This window comes from Megalops cyprinoides, chromosome 19, assembly GCF_013368585.1.
Source record: "Megalops cyprinoides isolate fMegCyp1 chromosome 19, fMegCyp1.pri, whole genome shotgun sequence".
In the NCBI taxonomy this organism is placed as follows: domain Eukaryota; kingdom Metazoa; phylum Chordata; class Actinopteri; order Elopiformes; family Megalopidae; genus Megalops; species Megalops cyprinoides.
Window position 1 is genome coordinate 15,042,642 of NC_050601.1, and position 25,656 is coordinate 15,068,297.

At 43.5% G+C, this 25,656-nt stretch overlaps 1 protein-coding gene across 1 annotated transcript; it reads right to left on the minus strand.

The window, feature by feature from the left end:
• Nucleotides 1–582: 582 nt before the first annotated feature.
• rnd2 (Rho family GTPase 2) lies at nucleotides 583–24,987 on the minus strand. The gene is made up of 5 exons (XM_036553054.1): nucleotides 24,630–24,987; nucleotides 23,674–23,761; nucleotides 6,751–6,860; nucleotides 3,690–3,824; nucleotides 583–837 (listed from the first exon to the last, which is right to left on the minus strand). The coding sequence occupies exons 1-5, from the start codon at nucleotides 24,729–24,731 to the stop codon at nucleotides 583–585; spliced, it is 690 nt and encodes a 229-aa protein (XP_036408947.1). The 5' UTR covers nucleotides 24,732–24,987.
• Nucleotides 24,988–25,656: the final 669 nt, after the last annotated feature.

Sequence of the window (25,656 nt, forward strand, 5' to 3'; positions counted from 1 at the left end):
CCTTGCGATAATTATAATCATCTTATTGTAATTTATTAATAGAGACAACTTTTTTGTCTCTCTTGTGATGTCACCTTTTTTTCACCCCACAATAAAACCAGTTCTGTCTCTGTCTCTCATTCCCACCGAGTTTTCATGATCCCATTCAGTTCTGTCATATTCCCAAAATTCATTTCTTCCCCTCGTATTCTATTTCACTGTCACCCAAACGCAGCCAGCCAGCCTAGCTGTGAGTGCTGGCAGTTCCAGGCCATGACTCCTTGAATGAAGAATGTGGAAAATACCGGCAGTCCCGTTTTCACGTCCTCTCAGATGCTCTGTTAAGGGAAAGCCTCCATCCTCCCTGCCACCTATCCCCTCCACAGTAATGTAAACAACGTACAAGAATCGCACAGAGGAAAAATCTGAAGTGTCCGGATTCCTCATCGCTTTTCATTTCTCTGTAGCAGTGCAAGACCAAGATTAAAATGATATGGATAATAAATAGAGCTTGTCAGTAACACATTCGTATAGATACATATATATATATATATATATATTTATATACATATATATTTCTCTGGTTCAGTCCAGCAGGGAGCGCTACATGAGCACGCAGCTCTTGGCACGGTCCTTTCTCATGGTGGGCGCGCTGTCCAGGTGCTCGGTCCGGCCGGGTAGCTGGGAGACCCTCTTCAGGCCGCGGCGGGAGTCGCTACGCTTCAGCTGGGGCCGGTGTATGCGGTTGACCGACGCCAGCGTGGTGATGTGGAACACGTCCCGCACGCTGTTCTCCGACGCCTTGGAGGTGCACTCCGTGTAGGCCACCGCGCCCATCTGCCGGGCCAGTGTGCTGCCCTGGGACAGAGAGGGAGAGTTAACAAGGGCCTCACCTTTCAGCTCCAAATTCAGTCCCCTGTATGTGTGGTTCTGACGCGAGAAAGCAATTCACGAATGAAAACCGAAAATATCTGGAGGAGCTAGCATGATTCTGCCTGGGGGAAAGGTCAGAAATCCCCCTCAACAGTGCCAGAACCTCATAAAACACTGAAGGAAGTGTCTTGTCAGTTTAATCCATGCCAGAAGAGGATTTACAAAATACTAATTACGGGGATGTAAATAAATGTGACCCTTGAGATTTCCTGAATAAAATCCATTATTTGTGAACAATACATGCCAAGATTAAAGTATAACTTTTTTGAAGCAGGAAATAATTTCCAGTAAGTACATTTTTTATTTTACAGTTTCCTAATCCTATTTAGTCAGGGGCATGAAAAATATGGAGGGCATTGTACATCGTACTGTATCATCATAATATTTCACACCCAGCATAAACTGTGTGATATACAGCTAGCCTGTTCTAACTCTTCTAAGTTTTTGTGTGCATGGAATTGTGATTTTTTTTAAATTGTTATATTCATTTATATATTTTTTCATAATGTGTATTTGATTTTTTCCCTTAAAGAAAATGTGTCTTACAAAAGATTTCAACTGGTTGTGATTCTAGCACATTAAAAATAAAAAATAGCATTCCCCCTCCCTCCAGCCCCACAAACTACAGTCATTATGTAGTCATTACAATATGTTTCCTGCAGTAACATACAGTATTATCATCCAGGAATATCAGCACAATCAATGTGTTCCACAAACTCAAATGGAATTTCTGCTGCAGAGAGTCCCTGGTTCTGTTTAGCGGGGAGAGACAATTGAACCGCAGCATTATGAAAAATTCAGCACTTATCTGCCGCTGTAAAACTGGAGCAGCCAGATAACGCAGAAGAGCAGCAGTTCACTAGGTCACCCTTTCCACTGCTCTGGGTTATTAGGCTATCACTACTGGGAAAGCTCTGTCGTGGTACTGAATCATAGGAAATCTTGGAGGAGAGAGCCCCAAATTCATGCAGACATTGACAGACACGATGTCTCTCCGAAGTCTCTGCTCAGCAGCTCAGCCATTATTGCAAAAATAAACAGGAAGGAGCACAAGCTGTTTAGTGTTCTCAGCTCTGCATGTTTGACCTAGGAGTGGGTTAATAGAGGAATGCAAAAGTGAGGCAGGAAAGAGAATGAGACAAAGGCGTGACAGCTATGATAACCACCTGCCATTAGAACATCTAGCCTTTTTACACTAATTGGAACTGTCACATTTTCTTCCAGTGAAAGAAATAGATGTGTGAAATTAGTTACACCTTCGGCGGGAATAATTGAGTATATTACTGTGCACAGCCAGCGAGTAATACTGATCAGCTCCAAACCATACTGCCCCTGAGCAGAGGTAATGCAATGAGTGGCAGGGCGATGGTACTGATTAGATTGGGAGAGTAATTGCATGTTGTGACAATCTGATAAAGCTTAGGCTGAAAGGCTTCTAAAAGAAAAATGACTAACAACACGGCAATGATAGAGAAGGTGCAAGGAAAAGAACTTGACATCTAACTCCATAACTCTGTATTGACATATTGTGTGTGTTTTTCTTGACGAGTTCAGGTTTGGTAAGTTACCTTTATATGGAAATGTTGGCACAATCAAATTAGGGCGAGATTTGTGTATTTGAAAGTTTGAAAAATGCGAGTTGAGCCACTGTGCCGTCCCAGGACAGAGGCCTCATGTCTGGCACACGTGTGCTTGGGCTAGACAAGAAGAAGGCCTGTCTGTGGGAGAGGAAGAGAAATGTGACGCTTCAAGCTATTTATGCTCACTTCAGACTGATTGAGAATCATTCAGAGAGTTTACTGTAGATTCATGCTTGTGAATTCCTAACTGCATGAGAATTCAATTTCAGCTCAGCCGAAAACAATTAGCTTCCATTTGATTATGTTAAGATTGCTGTTAGTTGCAACATAGAAGACAACACAGTTTACCCAGTGATCTACGGTAAGTGCAGAATGAACAGCCTCAGAATTGTGCCTTGAAATAAGGGCAAAAGGAACTGTGTACTTATATGAAACTGTCCTTTTGCCAACTGGTTTTAAAAACTCCTTTTGCTCAAGCTTTTGTGGGGGCAATACAATTTGCTTTACTGCTTGACTCAACACATTACCTAATAATCAGTGTCAGACAGGACACAAAATGAACATCCAAAAGCCTGATTAATTTGCATGGATTGAGGGAACAGGTGTTCTCCCTCTAGATTAGGGACATGATCTGGTTTGATTAGGTTTTGGTAAACAACTATGCTTTGAAATAAAGATTGAAACACAACACGTTGTGGCATGTTGACCATATAAATATGTCAACACCAACACCCATAAAGAATAACATAACTTGACCCAAATCTTTAATCTTTAATGTACATTCATGCAATGAATATTAGCACACACAAGATGTTGACCACCAGATAATGTGAAATTAATGCATGTATATTTAACACATTATTATTAAATTACAAACAGCGGTACCATTTTTTAAAATGGTTATGTGAAAACATTTTACACTTATTGATTTTTTCTTTTCAGGAGTGACTCTGAAATCATGTCTGGATTTCAGCAAAAGTCTCAGTGCATGGCATAGTGCTACAATATCCAGTACCATACTCAGGACGTAGAAGCAACACACTTGTAATAATCAAAATGTCAGTAACATAGTAAGTGTCAATGTATAAATCAATGCTAATATATATATATATATATATATAAAATCATGTCCTCTTGTGCACATTTCAGCATCCACATGGCTCAGATTTCCTGTGACAGGCCCCCTCTCTGCCTCACCTGCTCGTGAGTGACGGGGATTAGCCTCTGTTTGGACAGCTCCCTCAGCGTGTTCACATCTGTCCGCATATCCAGCTTGCAGCCCACCAGCACCACCTTGGCATTTGGGCAGAACTCCTGGGTCTCCCCCTGCCACTGGTAGATGACAGACATAGGTAGAAAAGATGGGCAGAAAGACGGACAGACAGATGGAATAAGGTCACTGCACAGTTCTTGTGAACACGCCTACTTGCAGACCTCTCTGAAACAAGACAGTGCCACTCTGATTTAAACCTTTATTCCTCTCCCTGTGAGGAAGAAAAAGCTGCTTGACCTAATGATTCAAGAGCTGTGTTCCCCTGCTTTGAATGTAACAGTACAGCTTTAAGAGTTTCTCCGGTTCAAAATCAGCCACGTCATTCATCTGCAAACAGTGACCAGGCGCCCACAGCAGCAGATCAAATTAGTTTAGTTCCACCGGGGCTGGGGATTGGTAGGTTGGCCAGGGTCCCCTCATCACACCACTTTCAGCACTCTGCCACTTGTGAGGTGCCTTGCAAGTCGTTGGCGTGACATCAGTGGAGTAGCACCTACCTTCCAGTCAGTCCCACTTAATTATAATGCACTCTTGGACTTGCAGTATGAAAAATAGCTGTTGGCTGTGTGCAAGTGTATCAGAGGATTGCATTCGTCTTGCTTCAGTGCTCCTGCGCAAGTTCAGAGGCTTTCCTAGTTAAATGAACTTAACATCTAATTGGCGATTCCAAAAGAGTTGCATAAAGGGGTAGGAAATAATAATAATAATAAAAAAACATTTCTCTAGCTCCTGATGAGGTTTCAGCCTTGTAAATATACCCTATAACATGAGTTATCACATGAACAAACCATATCAAATAGTCATGTCACTGACATGTTATTCATGACATTCTATGAATTTCAATACTATGATGACTACAATACTGCTGCTACTACTACTAATAATAATAGTAATAATAATGATGATGATAAATGGCAGAGAATGTCTCAGTAATTGTTTTTTCGTGCTTTTTGGTAAATCTCAAAATCCTTATGTTAAATATACGTGACCAAACATTTATTAAGAATTTGAAAATGTGTAGGAATTCATCACGCAGACAGCACCCCTTACAGCCCCCCCCCCCCCCCCCCATTCCCCCCAGGTCTCTCCACTGGGAGACCCCATCCCCGCAGTCAGCTGTTGACCACTGTGGCAGGCAGGGTCATGGGGGTCAAGGGTCTGATTTGGAGTACCAATTGTGTAACTGCAGATTTCTGTGGCCTGCATTGCCGAGAGATTATCAGGCGTCAGCCTCAAGTCAAAGGTCAAGCCACCCCTCACCTTGGAGTTCAAACTGACGATTTTTCTGGAAACAGAATGGCCAGATTTTTTTCCTTCTTGGAACAACAAAGCAATACCGGCCGGATGACAGGGCGGGCCACAGTCAGATGTACAAAGCATGAGAATAGCGTCAAAAGGCCCCCCACTGACCACTAAACGCGTCACCAGTCCCACAGAGGGAATGCAGTTAAAACTTCAGAAGCGGAGTCACACACTGGAGAAGGACACATGGCCTCAAGACGAGGCTCCCCATAGAGAGCCAGACGCAGCCAGACTGGGGAACAAGCTGCATGTTTCACTTCATTACATTATTGTCATTTAGCAGGCGCTCTTATCCAAAGCAACTTACATACAGTAGGCTACAATTTTATCCATTTACACAGCTGGATATTAGTGGAGACAATTGTGGGATAAGTACCTTGCCTAAGGGTACAACAGCAGCGCCCAGCTGGGAATCGAACCATCAATCTTTTGGTTACCAGCCATGCTCCTTACCACTACACCATGCCGTTGTCCCAAACTGCCAAAGATGAACAAGCAAGCAAGCAGACGGGTATGTTCAAACTGAAAATACACAGACAGAGACACTAACACGCCTGCACATGCATCGACTGACCGTACTAGTGCTAGGATGCACAGTGGAAGTTGCCCTGCGCTATGCATCACCACTCTGAAGCGGCGTCCCCACCCGAACTCGGCCAACGTCACGAGCCGGAGCTCCTGCCCTCATCAGCATCACAGCTCCAACTCCCAGAGCCTCACTGCATCACGCCAATCCTGGCATCAGCGCACCACAGTAAAGCATGCCTGATAGCAGCTTTCAGAATAATCAACGTAAGTTACACTGGCTGCTATGGAAAGTGACCCTTTCAGTCCCTCTGTAGTGTGCAAAAGATATATCCATGTCTGATAGGCTACTGGCCAACCTTTGCAACTTTGTCATGCAGTACTTCTAATATTGTGGACTCTGTATGGTTTTTTCGCTTGTGTTGTATTGTACCTCACTTGTAAGTTGCTTTGGATAAAAGCGTCTGCCAAATGAATAAATGTAAATGTAAATTTAAGTATTGCTGGGCTTACTTGTGATTCCCAGAGGCCTCTGCAAAAGGACAGGTCAGGACTTGTCCTGATTGCTGAGGCACACCCTTCAAGCCCGCGTCACAGTGTGTCAGATCAATTAAAATTCCGGAAATCGCCTGCGTACATATTCACACATTCAAAGCACCCACAGGCCTATTTATTCACATGTATTTGTGTACCACAGGACTGCGCAGTAGCACAGCGGGTAGTGCTGTCACCTCACACAACCTGCTGATGTCACTGCCTATATTTTCAAGTACCAGCGAATAGAGGGGAGCCTCTGATTCCACCAGGTTTTCTTTGTGAGTGAGTGGAGAAACATGTTGTATATAAAACACCTGTGTGTATTGGGGAGAAAGGGCTAATAATACCTTTTAAAGACACATCCGACTCTATTATCTCATTATAAATCTTCATGTGGACAGGCGTTAAGTCAGTCAGTATTTAGGTATCTTATTACCTTAATTATTATTACGTTATTATCTTATTCTCTTATTATCGTAATACATTGTGAGTGTATGCATTGGTAGCACTGAATGTGTTGGGGGGTGTTTCATTGTAAAGTAGTGACAGTATGTAGCAGTGTTGATGTGAATTTTGAGTGAGCAGGAGACATATTGGGTTGTGCATGTAGGCGAGTCTGACCTTCTTGAGCACACTGTCCAGGGTCTCTGGGCGGCTGATGTCGAAGCAGATGAGCACAGCATCTGAGTCGGGGTAGGCCAGCGGCCGCACGTTGTCGTAGTATGAGGAACCTGTGGACAGACCAATCACAATCAACTGGGCTGCCTTCTTTCACACTGACGGTTTACATTTGCGTGTCACGGGTAGATCTGAAGGCAGCGATCTGATTTCTGAGCTGACTGCTCTTTTCTGCTCTGTACATACACTGTTTCAAAGGACTTTACTGATATGTTCCTGCGGTCTTTAGGGTGACTGGGGGGGCAGGGCAGGGTGCACACGGGGCACATTCCCGAAAAGGACCAAGCGTGCCTGTGCTGTCACTGTCACATGGCACTGGGTCCCATTGTCACCACTGCATTCTTCACAACAAAGCCCCAAGCAGGGATAGAATGGGAGGTCACAAAGCTGGTCTTTGCCGTCACACACCAGGGCTGGGGTCAGTGCCACAAGGTCAGGTCCAATTGAATTCTGTGCACAGACAAATTCCTCCGGTTCAGGTTTCAAACAATTCCACAGCTCTACATCAGTTCCAGTTGCATAATTCTCCATTTGCGTCACTAAAGTTGTTAGGAGTGTTTTGCTTCATGTTTAGAAGTTGCTGGTCTACAGACACCAATCCCTTTTCCACTTTATCTATTTGACAATTCTGCATTTGTTACTTTTCTGTAACGTGGTAAGCGAGTCCAACTGACGCTGACATGTTTGTTTTTTGAAAAATGTTGAAAATAACTACATATTCTCAGGGACACTCAACTCAAGTATTGTAAGGGATTAATCTTGCATGAAAAGTGATGTATTACCATTCAGTGCCATCAGAATGGACACATTTGGAGACTTCTGGCTGGAACTGGCTCAGTCCACATTGATGACCGGTCATTTGCGTACATCATTTAGCACACAATATATCTTGATATATTGTATGTATTAGACTGACATCTCAAAAAAGACATCTCCATTCACTAATTTAAAGGCATAAAAAGTGTAGAATTTTTCAGTGGAGGTTTAAACTCCCAATCCCACACTTGACAGCATGGACTCAACTCAACTGAAGTGAGACCGATGCACATTAATGCAAAAAGATGCACACCAGAATGGGCAAGCACAAATGCGCACGAAAATAGGCAATTGTACCCTCACACTTCACTCCAGTAAATACCTACGAGCTGATTAGCGTGCACACACTTAGAGTAGAAACACACACTGACGTAAGCTAATGTGCCGGTGCACATGCATGACTTCTCCAGATGCGCACCAGCTCTCGCACACATAGAATCACAGCCTAGTTTAGCGGAGATCGGCGGCGAGAGACACAGACGCCGTCCCACGCATCAGGGCTGTACGCGTGATGAAAACGAAGGCAATGCGCCAGGAGAAAGGTCAAACGAAAGGTCGCGCCGCTCTCCCCCGGCGCTCTCCCGCTCCTCTTCCCCCGGACCGGTTGTCACGTAGTAAATGAGGATGATTCATACGGCGCGGGGGCCTCACTGCCCGACGAGCAATAAGCCTGCCATCAACATTTCCCCTTCTCGCTTTCATTATCCTGCCTAAACTAGTTTACGGAGCGCCGCGGCGTCGGTGTGTACACACAGCCATCCCTGGTCTCCTCCCTAGCGCCCATGCCGCTTTCATTAGGAGACTCATGAAAGTCTGAGCTCTGATGGATCTGTCTGAGTCTCGGAAGCCGCTCTCGCCAGCTGCAACAGCTGCGTTCCTCGCGGGCTCCTGTTACAGCCACAGCCTGAGGTGAACCCGCCCCGCAGCCTGGGGGGAAGAAGACACGCGTGCCACAGCGTCGGTTGTGCAAGACGAAATCCTGTGTTCCCTGTTTACGTGATTTTGTCTCATTAAGGAATGAGACCGGACTGCGTGCTCCAACTTTGATTGGTATGAACGCGGCCCGTATTTTATGTGCCGAGCGGATCACATCAAGGTTGATTTGAATGGGGACAAGTGATCTCCCCTTAAAAGGCACTCTCAGCAGCCTTCTCCAGTTAAGGATGTTTATGCAGCAACCAAGTAGTTCAAACCGAAACGAAAAGGCAAACCAGATGTAGAGTCATACAGGAGCAGCCAAGCTAGGTCTCTGGTTTTGTCTTCAGATGAGTAAACATGAACCCATTGTCTCCCAACAAACCAGGACGTATGCTGATGTTAGGGTGGTGTGCCTTGCTTGTCTGTGTTTTTCAGCTCTGACGTCTGGGCCGACTAAATGTGCTCAGTTTTCTTTAGTTGTGGTGAGGCAAAATATGGGAGTTGTGCCTTCCCAGCTGTTTTTCCCCACAAACTTCGACAAAGCCTGCCCTTGCTTCCCTAACAACTCCACAACAGCAAAATTTCAAACACTCAGTTAGATCAGGCACTTCACAAGATGCAAGAGGGTGCCAAAGCAGCAGTAGCCAAAAAAAGTCATCCTACCCCTGTGGAACAAAGCCAGTTGTGTTCTGCTGCTACGGTCTCTTGGTTATTGTCAGTGAATTATGCACCCCAGACCTGAACCGAAGTCTCAGCTGTAGGAATCAGCCTGCACTCAGGAGCTGAACTGACATCTCTCTACACTTGAATGGTTGAGCCATCATATTGATTTCATAATTCTGAAAATCTCCATATGCATGAAACATTTTGATCTTCTTTTTCAGCGTTCTCTGTAAAAATGGCTCCCAAATGCACTTGTATATACCAAGAACTACCAAGAGCCATCACAACGTATAGCTGTATCCTTAAAGTAAATAAGCTGCTAAGCTGTTATTTTACATTTGTCATTTGACACTAGATGGGAAGTGGCTGATCAGTGCGCTCTTTTCACGCCTTCTTCCTAAAAAGTGCCCGCAGTTGTACTATGGCTGCCTGTCGGGAAACATGGGGTTGGTGTGTGGGAGGGTTTACAGCAGAGAGGCCCCATTGTCCCAGGACAGCTGATGGTGCCGGGTGCTCGCCCTGTTCTCAGAAACCTGTGTAAGAGCTGCTGTGAAAGCAGTCAAGTGAGCCTGGAACAATGGCAAATCACACCCATTCAAGCTGCTGCTTTTCTGACCCTGTGGCTGGAAAATACTACAGCAGACCTGTTCCAGCTCACTGTAATAGAGGAGTTTCTGTGGTGACAGTGTGTGTTTCAGTTTACACTTCCTTTAGTCATACAGTAATGAATGCTCTTCTTCTGTGCATTCATTTGCATGAAATATTTAACTACAGCGCTAAAAGATCCAAACTCTGACAGATTCTGAATAAAAATTAGGCTTAAAGATGGAATAAAGGCACAATCTATATCTATTAAAAATGTATGCAAAATGACCAGAGCAATAATGGGCATTTAAAAATGTGGAAAAACCCTTTAAAATCACTTTCCTATCTGATACAGTGATACCAGGTGGAGAAATTAGTACATTCTGGCCCACCACCTTATCAACAGATCAAAGTGAAATGTTTTGCCCTGTGGAGCGACAGTTGTACAACACAGCAACCACACCGAAGATAAGACAGAGGGTGAAGCCAATGGCCACCAGGAGATCACCCCCCATGAGCGGTATGCAAGCTCAGTCATGGGTTCCCCACCAGCCCCGCAGCCCTGCCCTTTGCCAGCCTCTGTTTTACCCTATTAGGCTTGGCACCCTGGCACTCGAATGCCTCTCCCCGCTCTTTAGGGGAATGTTTCTAATTGGTTACACATGATGCCCGTGACTGCCCTGTGGTCCTCTTTAATATGTATCGCACAGCGGCAGCACTGGAGGAAGGAGGGAGGGAGAGGGAGAGAAGCTGAATGACTTATGAGATGGGGTGAGACTCTGCCGAGAAAAGAGGAGAATTAAAACCGACGCCGGGGAGGACGGGAGGTGTTCGGTGGGTGAAAAGACCAGGGGACCGCAGGGATGTAAGGTGAAGGCGTACAGACAGTTGTTTCAGCGGAAGACACAGTAGGCAAGAAAACAAGTCGCAAAACTGTCAGGGGAATGAGAAGAATGTGGAAAAACAGACTTCGGGAGTCTTAACAAGTTGATAGATGAGAAATATGGAGTGCACAGAGGACAGTACGCCAAGTCTCAACACAAGCTGTCAGAGACCGGGAGGACCAAGTTTGTGTTCAGAGTCAAAAATCAGCAGTTCTCTTTGGATTATCAACTCTAAGGTGTGAATTCCCACCTTGTATTCTTCAAACAGAGCAGCTATTAGATTTGAATGTGGGTGGTATGATGTGTGATGAAGTTGCTATGCCACCCCCATGACAGTGTAATCACATAAGACCTGCCCCCACTCGCTAACCCTACCAAGACTTTTGTATCATGGTGCCAATTCCTTGCCAGCTGTTTACTTTCTGATAATAGACACAGATGATTAGAGTAACATACCCATAAAGGCTAAGGGCTCTGAGCGGCACCCACTCTAAACTTCCATCCGTAAACAAGCAGGGTAAGGGACTGTTAATATCATGCATACAATTTAGGGGAGCATTTCCCACTCAGTATGTGTAGCACAGAAGCCAAATGTAAAAACACCTTTTGAATCAAGATTGTCTTGTCTTCCCATCTGCAGAGAGCTGCGGTTTGATGTTCACTACACCATAGAATTTGAAGGTGGAAGTGTAATCGCCTCTGCTGCTTCTCCTGAACGCTGAAGATTTTACTGTGTGTAAAACAACCCATGCAGAGATAAAATAATGCCTTTACCCATTAGGGACAGAGTACGGGACTTGGAAAATGTTTCACAGCTTCCACTAAAACACCTCCGAAACTGCCTCTCTTTGAAAAAGGTACACAGCAAAAGCCCGTGCTTTATGGGTTTAAGAAACAAGAAGGAAAGTAATGGAGGAGCAGGCCAGAACAGATCAAATAAAGTAGGTTAGTGTCCTCTCCTGACGCAGCTTCCATTACAAGCAGATCCGCGGCATGTGCCATGTAGAACAAAAGGTCAATTGAATTCTCGTCAGGGACGGGGAGATGGATTGAGAGAACAGAGCCTGGCCTACAGCATTTTTTTTTGTCACCAGCAACCCAATCCTGGCAAGCCAGCCAGGAGAAGGACCAGCCTAATCAGAGACCCAGCTTTAATGCTGGGGGCATGCATAAAATACTTTATACAATGAAATTAAAGTCAACATGACATTACTCACTTAAGTCAGCCAATAGTTAGCCTCTTGCAACTCAAGATAGAGGGAGGGTGTTTTTTTCAGGTAATGGAGCTAAGGTAATGTCGTGACATTTTAAAGTACTTCACAGAGCACCAAATTTTCAAAACCCAGACCCAGAGTCTCAAATCATTACAGCTCTGGGGAATTTGTAGGCATCTGTCACTAAGATACATGCTAATTAAGACGTTGGCCAGTATCCCCTCTTTGCTTGGGTTGCGCCAGACTGCTTTATCTTGAGTTTAATGGTTTGGGAAGATATAGTTGTTAAGGAATCTAATCAGAAGGTTGCAGAATAAAATCCAAGGTGTGTCATTACTGTTATGCCCTGAGTATACCATCATAAAGCATTATTTCTATGACTCATCCTGAATAGGCCCACTTGTTAAGCAAATAAATAAAGTAATGTAATGTCCTGTATAAAAGGTATTTTTACTGAGAGCTAAACTTTTACTTTGAGTAACTGCTGACTGCTGACTTATCTTAACATTTGAGACCTAGTGGCTATTTCTGATCCTTTGGACTCAAAAGAAATCTGAACACCCCGGATATGTACTCCACTGTGAAGAAGACCTATAAATATTTGTCATGACTATAATATTCCAGCAAATATACATTAAAGGCAAGAAAGTGGTTCTTATGCTTGAAGGTTGTCAGGAGCATCGTTGACAATGAGCGCAGACCCATAATGGAGAACCAGTGGCCTTATGTGATTGCTGTACCACTGAAGCGCTGATCATTAAGATGCCAAGAGTCACTTCTGTCCTTAGCTTAGCACGAACCACTCCTGCACACAATCAAGATGAGCCTACCTATTCATCTAACAGGCTCTCGTAACAACCGCATGTGACACAATCAAAGTCACACACAAACATGGAGGCCTCTTCAGCGTGTTTCCAAAGTTTTTGGGCTGTGGTCCTATCCAGCAAGAAGTCAAGACAGAGTTTATTTAACCATGGAATATGTCTGGTTCTGTCTGCTTTTCCACATCAAAGATATGATGTTGCATCATGCATCATTTTACCACTAGATGCTGAATATAAGGGAAGAGGCCTGCAATCTGGTTTCATCCTTATCATTGGGTTATACTGTGAAATGAAACTGATTTTTCAAAATAACAAGCAAATAGAAGGAAATGGAGTGTTCTCCCCCATTGCCTCCTAACGAGGGCTTCCTGTGAAAGTGGGGACGGGCCAGGGAATTCACAGACATAAACATGCTAATTGAATCAAGTGAGCAGCTCCGTTGTCCCTCTCCTGTGAAATGTATATTAATCTGTTTTCAGTTCTTTGGTTTTTATTTCACACACCATGATGGTTCTCCCTCTCAAAGAAGCAGCGGAACATTTCGAGTTGCGCCAGCTGTATCATAGCAACCCAGAGGGACCAAAGGGACCCTTTGTGTGGTCCTGAATAGGAGAGGATGGAGGCGAGGACTGAGGGAAAAGGGGGTCCGTGGATCAAGAACATTTCTGCTGCATTAATGCGGACGAGGTGACAAAGAGGAGGTGAGGGAAGGATTTGGATTAGAACTCTTACTCCAAGTGTCCAAAGCTTTCATTGGAGGCTGGGTTCCAGGGCAATAGTGAGTTTGGCAGTGGTGGTAAACTGCTGGGACTACTGCTCTGTGCACTGTGAATTCTCAGGGGGAGAATGTACTTGAAATAACTATTGTCGAAAAGAGGCAAACTTTCCAGGCTTGCTTCGATGAGTTCTTGAGAAAGTAAATGCCCCAACACAACTATAGTACACTTGTGTTGAAACTATGTTTTATCATGAAAAAGTTGTGTCAGGTGTTACAGTGGTCAAAACAGACATTCACCCAGGTTTGTATTATGAGTATGAACACCAGCCCAATGGCAAGTGCAGTACCAGGGCCACCAAGGCTCCCATGAGACAGCAGTCAGGGAAGGGCTACAGAGATGCCTCCATATTGAATTTCAGCCTTTCATTGTAAGGCCTGTCCCTCTCTGTGCCATGCTGTGACTCCATCTGAGCTTCTGACTCATGTCTTCTCCTTGCTTTTTATTGCACCACATTCCCTCTCCCTCTATCCTTCTCTGTCTATCATGGTCACTCTTTCCCTTTCCCATTCTCCCTCGCTCTGACACTCTCCCTCTTTCCTGTCTCTCTACCTCTCTCTGGTGCTCACCCTAATTCCTTTCCTCTGTTTCTGTCTTTCCCCATTTTTCTTTCACACACTTGGATGTCCAGCTTATTGCAAGCGGATAGTCTCCTGTGTTCTATTAATCGCCTTCTCATTGTTTTACTCTGAATCATTCAAGTGCCTCGCAGAGAATACCCCTCTCCAGGGTCACAACAGGATGAGGTCTGGAGGTGTGATAGCCAGAAATCTAATAACCACTACTGTGCTGCTTCAATCTAATGCTGAGAAGGTGTCTTTGCATGGAAGCCATGGAAGGCTGATATGAGGGAAGGCTTGCACAATGCATTTTGGTGAACTCGCATTAAAAAAAGGGAGGGCCAGAACAGAAACTGTATTCCTCTGTGTGGGTGATTCATCTGTTGGTCCAGCAGAACTACTGGTGAGGAACTAAATATGTGTTTGTAGATGCTGGGAGCACTGTCATACCATCTCACAATAACTGTCAATCATTTTCAGGCTGACAAGGGGACACACATGTGGCCCCAGCCCTCACTCACATGAATGTCAATGTGTAGATATTCTCACGCAGTGATGTATGCATAGGAACCATTGTAAACATAGGTGAATGTATTAATGAATGAATAAATGCATTTGAATGACACAGAATTAAAAATGGATACTCTCTGAATTCTATATGGTTACACACTTGGGTTGTGGTTAAATACTGTTTGTCTGATTGTGTGAGGTTTTTATTGTATTTCTGAGGTGTCTATCCATGCCTGACTGTATAAGGAATATGCAGCTACTATTTGAGTTTTTATTTAGGGGGAATTGCATTCTCCAGTAGTCAGTCCAATTGCATTCACTGCACTATGACTCTGTAAACAGAAGTTGTCCAGTGAGTAATTAATCCAGCAAAATCAACACTTTCTCTCAGTTTTCTAACACTTTCTCACAGAAGTAGAATAATACAAAATACAGATATTTCTTTTCCAAACTGTTCTTTTATGAATCAAATGCAAATGAAAGCTTCCTGACTCCTCAGTCAACCAAGTGAAAAACAGACAAAAAAATTGCTTCTTTTATGGAGTATGGCCAAATTGAGTAGCAGGTAAGGAAATGATCCAGAATGACTCTGCTGAGTCTGAATTGTAAACCCTATGGGCTACAGTGAATTGCAGTTGAAGCCAGGTTGGAAAATAAATGTACTGTAAGAGCTTCTGAGCCCAAGCTACAAACCTTTCCCTCCATCTCATCAGAAGCATTCAATATAAACACAATGCACACTATGTATAACAGACAAAGAAACCGGCTTCAGAGGAAGTGGTCAAAGTAATTCTGAGATCAGTGTGATGTGATTACCATACAGTAATGGATTCCGCTCTAAAGAGCTCAACAGGGAAAACATTCAGCGATCATATTCATTCCTTTTTTCTTTTAAAATGTAAAACACTGTGTGCAAAATCCCTTTTATATTTAAAGCACCGCACAGGAAATCAATTCCCCCGTTTTTGTTTTCCTGTCTCTAAATTTGTTTTGCCCAGATCAAAAAGCAAGGGGACTGGTCTCGCCTGAATTCTGTAATAGTATTCTAAGTTAAAAAACGTTCAAAGTGAAATTGCATTTCTTGACAGTCTGGCAATCAATGTGCGCAAATTGAGGGGGCCGGCAACAACACTGGACGTGTGTGATCTTGGCCACACTGGAGACTCTACTGAGAGAAAGAGGATGCTCTTATGTCCTCTGCCCCCCTTCGGATGACAAACAATTTGGCAGTGAAGCCAATTGTTTAAAAGTTTCGATTAATTTCTGGAAATTGGAGGGACATAATATCAAATAGTGAGCAGCATAAACAAAACAACCCCCCTCCCCAACCCAAACTGAATAAGACTGCCCCCTAGGCACAAAGTTCTAGACTGAAAGTGTTTCATAATATGGTGTCTGCTTGCAAATGAACTGTGGCCACTGCCTGTGAATTCCAGGTCAAAGAGTAAAAGATCCTAATCAGAGCTCATGGCATACCATTTGTATTTACACTTCTGATGCAGGTCTTACCGCTCAAAAATAAGAAAGGAAGGACGAAGTTATAGGCTGGGTATTCATACAAATTCATTGGAGGAGCTTATAAGATCACATCCACATACGGCAGGTCCAGCGTTTCTGATTTGGCAGCATATCTCATCACTGCTTTCACTGTCAACTACTGTCTAACATAGAAGACAAATACTATGGTACAACCAGTCATTATCTTCTGTTTGCCCTTGAGTGACTGTGGATTTTTAGGACTCTGTTGAGGGGAGGAGTGGAGGGTAGATCAAGTCCCCATCACTCATGTACTACGGATTGAAACATCCTTTAATAAGATGCCAAACTTCCACCCTTCATTATGAGTGGTGTTGTGTACAGATTTTTATGAAATGCATTTTTCACCTTTAAAAGCCTAAGAAATTTCCCTACCAGCTCAGGAAGTGGTGAGTATGGGTAGGATTTTAGGATAGGATTGTGGTTAAGAGGTCAGGTAGCTCATTGTGAACTGATCAGCATGGATTGGGGAGAGTAAGGCGCAGTTCAAGCCTTAACATGACTGAATATGGCTGAGGACAGATCATAGACCCAGACAGAGCAGATACAGTACATGCTCCTTCCAGGTACCACCTAGATTGTGTGGATTTGGCTATATCAGCCTTTTATCATCCTTCCTAGGAACCCTATGGTTCACTGAAGGCCTCAAGAGGTAGGTGAGTAATACAGAGAGGCACCACTTACTGAGCGCATATAAGAATGCCTTCAGCTGGAAGTACATTTGATCCCCTTTATAAATAAACTGATGCCTACGTGATGGGGCCAGTGAGAACATGTGTTAGGCTGCACTCTGTGGTGCGGAGTGAGATGGGTTTGCCATTTCCAGGTCACTTCCCTCCTACCGTTCGCGAACCGAATTTATGTGAGCACAGCTTGCGGTCACATGAGGGTTTGAACGTTGAGATCAAAGCAGGCGACAGATCTGTGCTCAGCAGGAAGCTGCCTGGGGACAGGTAAAAGAGCTATGCGTCCCAGAATTCTGTGTGTGTTATGACTGGGAGCAACAGTTTCGTCTCTACCATTGAGTAAACTAACTGGGATTAGGCAGAAAAGGCCTGGTTTTGCTTCACCACTGTTTAGTGAACTGGGGTCTGGAAGCAGGGGCAGTGGTTCAATTTGATTTAAGGATGTCCAGAGGTGCAGTTTGATTGAAGGGGGCCACATTCTTTGAAAACTTTGCATTATTACTTATTTTATAACTGCCTTAGTTTGTCTTATAACAATGTCTTAGTTTAGGTATTACAAGGGCATGTGACCACATTGTATAGCTCTATACTATATTGAAATCTCAGCATTGTAGGTGGTTAAATACGTTTATTTGATCTTTTTTATACTAAAGTGTTAGTGAATAAAATGTGATCAAAACCAGGCTGTTCAATACATCACTTTATTCCCTTTTGGTCCTCAGTTGGCATGTTTATTTTCAGTGGAAAAATACCACATTGTCCTCACAAAAGCCCACTAGCTGCAGTCCATTTAAATACAGAGAGATAAACTCAATATAGCCCTCCAAACTGACACACATGGCTGTCTGCAAGGCCACAGGCTAACAGCCAGCTAAGCTGCAGTAATGGCAGGAACCAAGCAGGTCTCTTATTCTGCCCATGACTCTGTCTCTTTCGGTGTCATAGTCTAACCCCAGCAGGGAGGTTCCATCCCAGCCTGATGCATGGACTCTCCATTATGGGACCAGCAGTGAAAAAGGGACCAGAGTGTAGTAGAAGAAGCAGGTGCTCTCCTCTCTTTTCCTCCCTTCACTGCTCTGGTGAAACCTGATCTCCCTTCACCCCTGAATACATTAGCACCAGCGTGCTCTGCCACCACCTTTATCCCCTGCCTCAGCTGAGATAATGTCCCCAGCTGCTGGGTGACCCGGCTTCTGTGTGCGCTGCCCTCACACCCACACCCTTTCACCCCTCCCCAGCTGAAGCATTATTATTGGGTCACCAGGTCAGGCCAGCTGCTTTCCCCTATTGATTGTAATATCTTCAGAAGACCTGTGCTCTCTCTTCAGAAGAACAGCTCTCTCTCTCTCTCTCTCATCTCACTACCATGTCACTCAAAGACTGTAGTGGTTGTTCAGCCTCGCTAGTGAGCTCAATAAGCCCTCTTGTACACAAAGCTGAATCCAGAAACTCACACACTTCTTGACTGGCTGGGTATGTGTGACATTTGGGGTGCATCTTTTCATGTGCTTCCAAAATCCATGTATACCTGTGTGTGTAGCGGTTGTAATAGCCAACATGAATGCCTTCCAAAACGCTCCCATGTCATGAAAATGAAACCTCGCCCCTTCCCACCCTGTGCTTATCTTTCAGTATCTTCCCCCTGAGATTCATCATCATGCTGTCCATATTAGGCTGTGCAAGCTGCCTGTAATTCATACAGAAGTCTGGAGCAGAAGAGGGACTTCACAGCGTACACTCACATGCCTGTATCTGCATTCCTATTACAAGAAAACGACCTGGTATAATTCATGATTGCGACCATACAATATATCAACGGGGTAAGGGAAAAAAAAGCCAAGGTTATTGGATCTCCCTCGATTCATGGGCCTGTGATTTGTGGATCTCTCCAACTGCTGAAATTACTCTGCAGACTAAACTTAATCAGAGGTGCAATCAGACTGCACAGGTAAACGGAAGTGGCCCTGCTTAGATAAACAGTTCTTTCTGTGTTTGTTTTTTCTATTTTAAGGGGGGGGGGGGGGGGGGGGGGGTGTGACAGGGATGTCATGTGAACACCACCAGATGCCTGAAATGTAGAGCACTGCTCAGTGGCTGTGACACAAAAGATCACTTATATGCAAAGGCATGCTTCTGCAAGGCTTTCTTGTGCACTCCTAAAGTTAGCTCTGTGTGTGTGTGCTTCAGTATATTGTATGATGCACAAACATCACGTGTTTATATAACTTATGCTACTTTGAGATGTAGATGACATGGCAAAAAAAAGAGTGGACAGGAAGAAAAGTCCAGAATATGTTAGATAGAAACCACTAAGAGATCATTTGGAAGCATACATTTCACATTTTAATCACAGGCTTTGCTGGAAGTAAAATAGAAGAAAAAAGAATCCATGAGAGGTAAACTAGTATAATGCTCAAAGTGTCAGTCACGCGTGTCAATGTGTATGTGTGACAAATGAGAGAGAGAGAGAGAGAGAAACATAGCCACATAGCTGAGTTATTCAGCCTGACAGTCTCTGAACAGGAGGGAGTGACAGTGTCGTTAATTACAGCATCTCCCTGTCAGCGCGGCTGGCTCTCCCAGCGCCTCACCCCTGGCCTCTCCTACACGGGGTCCTCCGTCTCCCGGTCATTTCAGCACCCTGCTCACAGCGTGCTAACTAACTGGCTTTAAGAGACACAGAGGACGCAGCCTGTAACGTTCTCCCCAGAGACTGTGCCGGTGGTGAGACGCCGGGGTTAAAGCAATGACACTCGCGCGCACATTCTTACATTCTCTGCCTTTCACGCAGACGGATGCTGAGACACGCATGTACGGTGCAGCCTGTCACACAGACACGTTAACTCACTCACAGGTGCACACACATGCAGCCATACACTCAGGCACCAGCGTTCCACTTCGCACAGAAGAGACACAGACACGGTCACTTGCATGCTTGTATACTTCTTCATAGGTACAAATGTACCATTTGCATGGGAGTCATTTTCCTGGGTCCCTGAAGTATATAGGTAAAAAGTTAAGCCAGGTATAGGACATCATGTAAAGCATGATAAGGATGTCAGGAAATTCAGCCAGTATTACCATTCATTTATTACTTAATTAATTTATTTATTAAGTCATAATGATGTATCATATAGGCAGATACACTGCAAGCTGTGGGAGACTTTATATTTTACTGTTGTCAGTCATGTAAAGAAATCAATCAAATCTGAACTGATGATCTTGCACTGCACAAATGCTGGAGAGATTTCATACTCAATCAAACACTCTCCGAGTCTGTAGGCGATCCTGAAAGCGATTTTGAATGTTGTATATGTGAATATATATGTATACAGTGATCCAAGTTTATAAACCATAAAATGGCCAGTATGTGCATTAAGACTTCAGCTATGCTTTTAATGTCTGTCCCTACCGTCATTACAAGTCTGCTCAGGTAAATGCATATGCAACGGTTAAAAAAGCATAAAGTACAATGTACACTGCATTCTTCATCCCAAAAATGCAGGCACACATTCACTGCTATATTGGTCAACTTACGCTTTAATTAGGTGTTTGATAATGCAGCCATTACATATGCACAGCATTTGGGAGCTATTGCCTCAATTGCCGTATGCATAATTTGCTCTAACATTCTAATGGAGACACAATTACAGTGCAAAAAAAATTGGTATAAATAAATGTTTTAAAAACAGAATATACACATCCTGGATGCGATTATCACTTTCTGGTAACACATCATCATTAAAGAACACCTTTGTCCTTACAGTCCAACTCATTTGTCTGAACTTGATTTGCATCTTCAAATTAGTCTTGTTTTATAATTATGATGATAATAGAGGTGGGAGCTCTTGTTTATATTCGCCATATAGACATAATTACAGTTTCCTAATGCTTTTGTGAGTTGGGTGATGGAAGTGATCATTAGCATAGCGCAGGTCTTTGTGGTAAGTGATTTGGTAACATTATGTGCACAATTAATTGCACTTTTCTATGTAACCACTATATCTCATTTCACAGTTACTAATGTGAAACATTAGCTCGAGGTTCTTGTAATTGCCATCACATTTAATATTTTTTCTTGACCCTAGTCCTAATTTGACCCTAGTCCTATTTGCATCAGCTCTCTCCTCACTCTCATCCTTTGCCTGACCCCGGCCATTAACTCTTTTCAAAACCATACTCTTTAATGCAATTACATTGGTTATTTAGCAATGTGTGCTTGCCTACTAGTCACAGAATATGTGCTTGAATATGTACATTGTTTACCTGTTTCACTACATGGAAATGATTAGGTTATTAGGTAATTGGTTGATTACTGGACAATTATTGTCTTCTTGTCATGAGATATAGCTAGTGATGTAGACTCATTATTTATGTACACGGTCACTCTTTAGGAGACTTTCTGACTGAGAGAGACAAGCTGATTCACTTACAATAACTGCACACAGAAATTTTAAGAAGATGTAAATTGTAAGATGTGATGCAATCAGATGTAATGTAAAATAGAAATAAATGAAGGCCCTTATACAAATGCACAGAGGAACATTCTAAAATGAACAACACATGAGCAACAATTATCATTTCCCTGAATCTTAAACACAAACTTAGTTCACATGTGGTTCAAAACCCCCATTTGGAAAGTTCACCTCTGAGCTACTGTAGCCTGTAAAGCAATATAACAGAGAAATCAGTTGAAACAGGTAGAGCCTTTAGATGAATTGTTGCACACACAGGTTTGAGATCTGTACTTGCAGTAGTGTGCAGTATGAGGACATAAATAAAACACAAGGAAACTTCATAATTGGAGCAAAACAGTGACCATTTAACTTGTTGTTTGCAACTTGTCATGTTTCAAATGCAAAACTAATTAGCAGCAGGTTGCGTAGAACAATTACAGCTGCTGCTCGGGGACATAATATTTCCATGCTTTTTTCATTTTTGTGTCTGTATCCTTATGTATTATTTTCCGGTAGATGATTCCATGAGAAATGCTTGGAGAGACACATGGTTTTGGCAGCACTTGTTTTAATACGGAAGGGTCTCATACTGTGCAGTACAAGCAATGATTTCACTGGAAAGTATTTTACAATGATACAATAGGCACACGTATGTATGATTTGATAAGAAGGCTGTTGAACTGGACAAGTGCTGTGTCATTTTAGAAATGAAGAGGAAAACTCAGTATTAAATCTCCAAATGTAAACAAAGACCGGCACCGGAGTTGGAAAAAGCCACTGGACTTGGCGCGATGTCTCTCAGGAGATATTCCTTGGGTGGAACAAAACTCCAGACTCAGATGAGTGGAATTTTCTCATGCCACACTGCTATCTTGGGATTGGGGGGAATTTGCATCGAACGGTTCGTCACTGTTCCTCTTACACAAATACTCGGACTGACTGACTGTGACTGACTGTGATCCTACCTCAGACATACCTACTGCCAGTTGATTGGAGCAGGGGAGCTGGGAGCACCCGTGTCACCGGGACTCTATCCAATCCAGGCTCAAGGGCACTCTGGGAACAGCGGAGCTCTGTTTTCTCATTGTCACTCACCACTTTCTTTTACACATCAATACCATCCTGTCTCACACACACACACACACACACACACGCACGTACACACACACAGACGTGTCTAGCTTAAAGCTGGCAAGATGATGTCATTTTCTGGGGGGAAGCTTTTCATTGTGGATGAAGACTGAAAGGCTAATCACTGACTCTGACTCCTTATCACTGCTGGGCAGATTTGCTTTCAGGGTCAGAAAAGGGTCTGTCCCATTTCCTAGAAAGCCCCCCTAACACCTATCTGAAAGTAAGCTGATAAAACGCAACATCAAAGGGAACGGCTGTATGTACAAGAAATCCTCCACGAAATCCTCACAAATCACAAATCAAATTCCAGATTCCAGCCCTAGAAGAAAAAGCCCTGAGATAATGTCAGAAGAGACAAGACAGCATTACCAGATCTCCTGTCTCAATATCAAAACCCGTCAGCCCTGGGAAAAAAAACAAAACAAAACAAAAAAACATGCTCCACAGTGGTTTGTTTCTTGTGTGGACTCTTCAGATCTAATCTCGGGAAAGGCAGTACTGCAAACATTTACCCAGAGCTCCACTACCTTCTGTCCTGCTTGCATACAGCATGCAGCTATTTACAGTAAAACACCAAGCTGCTTTAGTGTGGCATGCTTGCATATAATAATGCAATTTCCACATACCCACTTTTTAGGAGACATTGGTGTGAAGGCATTGCTGCCAGAAGTTCTACAATATAAAAAGGTCATGGAGTTAATGAAACAGGGGACTGCGCAAGACTACGCAGGAAATGATTTAGTCATTCCAGCCCAGATCCCCTTGCAGTGGCCTGGCCCCAGGACCAAGCAAAAGAGCATCCAGTCACACACACACACACACACACACACACACACACACACAAAAGCAATGGGAAATGCAGAGGCAGCTGGGAGATACTGCATGACTGACACTCTGGTTTTCCGCAAAAAATGACGTTTAGAGCAACTGCCGAAAGCAAAGCATCGACCTAAAGTCCTTGAGGTGACTGTAAAAGTCGAAACGCATGTATGCGATTCAGATGAAAGAAGGGCGTGAAAATAAAGCAGGGGAGAGTGAACAACAAAAACTCTTTTTTCAAAGATGCAAATAAGCACGTTCCTTTGTATCTGCATCAGTGTCTTCTGATATCTGTTCACCTTCAATGCACAATCCACCCTGAAGTATTTTCATTCTGAATGACGCCGCTTCTACCGTTCACATTGGCGCCGGGACTTTACCGTACAGCTTTTACAAATTGACCATTTATCGGTGCGCAGGCAACCCCACAATGTGACATTATCTTGAAACTTGAGAAACCAGACCCCGAAAGGTTTTTTTTTACCTGACGTGTCCCACATGTTCAGCTCAATCCTCTGTTTATCGATTTCAAAACTGGCTGTGTAATTCTCGAAGACCGTGGGAACGTAATTCTGAAACGAGACGTTTTTACAGCGTTAAAGGTCAGCCTATGGCTTCCAAACACACCGTGTTCTAGAATCTGTTAGAATTCATTACGATGACAGGGATGATGACATCACTTTGTAGTATAGTAAAGACAAAATATGGACATTTTAACACGTGTAATATTTGGATATAATACAATGACCTGTAATGTCACAATGCATACACATAATATTTAGAAGACAAATTTGACATTAATATAAACTCAGTGCCCCTTATGGAAAAATGTAATAAGAAACGGAACATACAGAACCGTGCATGTTAACTTACTACTATAGCAGCACACGTTCAATTTAGGTGCACACAATATCAGTAAGTAAATGTCTCATTCTCCCTATGCTGGTTTTCCGAGCGGATTCAATTACAAACTAACATTCAGATCAAGTTATTATTCAACGCAATTCATTTCCCTTGGGTATCTTCATCTAATTATAGCTACGGAACTACATCACACAGTAATAAAATTGTACTTTTACTGTACATTGTGGGTTTTACGTCATTTTCTTCCCGTTATGATACTCCACTGCGTCGGAGACGCTGAGCAGAATAGTTCACCGTTACGCACACATGCGCGACCGTTTCGTGCTATCAGTAGAGGAAACTTGACCAGCTAGATATAGACTGGTATTCCATTAGCCACGTCAAGGTTGATATCTCTGGAGCATACATGCAGAATTTGTTCCTTATTTCTACACTCGAATCCAAGACGCCAATCTCCGTGGATTTAATCAGATTTGACAGTATGCGTGCATACTATGCCAGTTTGGGCAACGCTATATTTCCAGTTATTGTGGCATGCAATTATATGACAAACCACGCTAATGACATTAACCTTACCTCAGGGTAGCAGTCCTTAGCGAAAACATGTAAAAGTGCTGTTTTACCACACTGCGTGTCTCCGACCACCACGATTTTGCAACGGCTGCCTTTACTCTCCATGATTTCCAGTCAATGTGTAATCTTCTCGCAGCACTGCCTCTTCATTTACCAACCGATAGCAATGAGGTAAAGTAAGAAATGTAAACCCCCCAAAGTACGCGCTGGTTCTAGTGCGCTCTCCTGGTCTCCCTCTGTCTCTGTTGTCCTCTAATGTCCACCCCTTGAGCCTCCGGTTCCCACGGTGACACTATGCACTATGCAGCTGCATCTTTGCCTCCCGAGCACGCGGCTTGAATTTCTGCAAACTCAAATTTTCGTTTGGCCACGCCCAGCAGTCCCTGGCACCCAACGGGAGGATGAGTTGGTATGTATGTTTATTTATTGATGCATTCATTTAGTTATTCTAGGCATTTGACACAACAGCAGGGTTATAATTGCTCACCTGGAAATTGTGCTCAGCGCGTGTCACCGCTGGTGCGCAATTAGTTGCGTCAGAAAGCGAAATAATAAAACTGTTGCATTATTGGTAATGGTATTCGTTGCAGGAGAGGCAGAGTAGTATGTTGTGCGTCGTCGTCAACGTTGTTGTTATACCTCTTGGTGAGAATCTCTTGGTTCTTAACACGATTCATGCGTCAATACGATCAAGTTACCATGGTCACGTGCTTCTTCACCTGTTGCTCTGAATCTGTGCAGTATGATTGGAATGGTAAAATAACATCACATCTTAAGATGTGTCTCCTGCATGGCCACGACCTCTGATACTTGCTAACACTGGATTTAATTGAAGGTAAATTACCTTTGCTGTCTGAAGCCTTTGGATGCACACGAATAGGAATTATAGTCATATTGTGTCGAAATTGTAACGTGTCACAATAAACAACTGAATAATTTGCAGATTTGATGTATTTTTAAAGCACAAATGACAAGATTGGTTGACTGCCATCAGTTCGATTTGCAAAAAAGTAAAACGAGAGAAACAGGT

Bases quoted from the DNA above. Each gene is read 5' to 3' on its own strand.
- rnd2 (XM_036553054.1), bottom strand. From the start codon at position 24,731: ATGGAGAGTAAAGGCAGCCGTTGCAAAATCGTGGTGGTCGGAGACACG. The intron at 23,762-24,629 runs GTAAGGTTAATG...GTCTCGTTTCAG, and splicing joins CTAAGGACTGCTACCCTGAG to AATTACGTTCCCACGGTCTT. The intron at 838-3,689 runs GTGAGGCAGAGA...TCTCTGTCCCAG, and splicing joins TCCCCGTCACTCACGAGCAG to GGCAGCACACTGGCCCGGCA.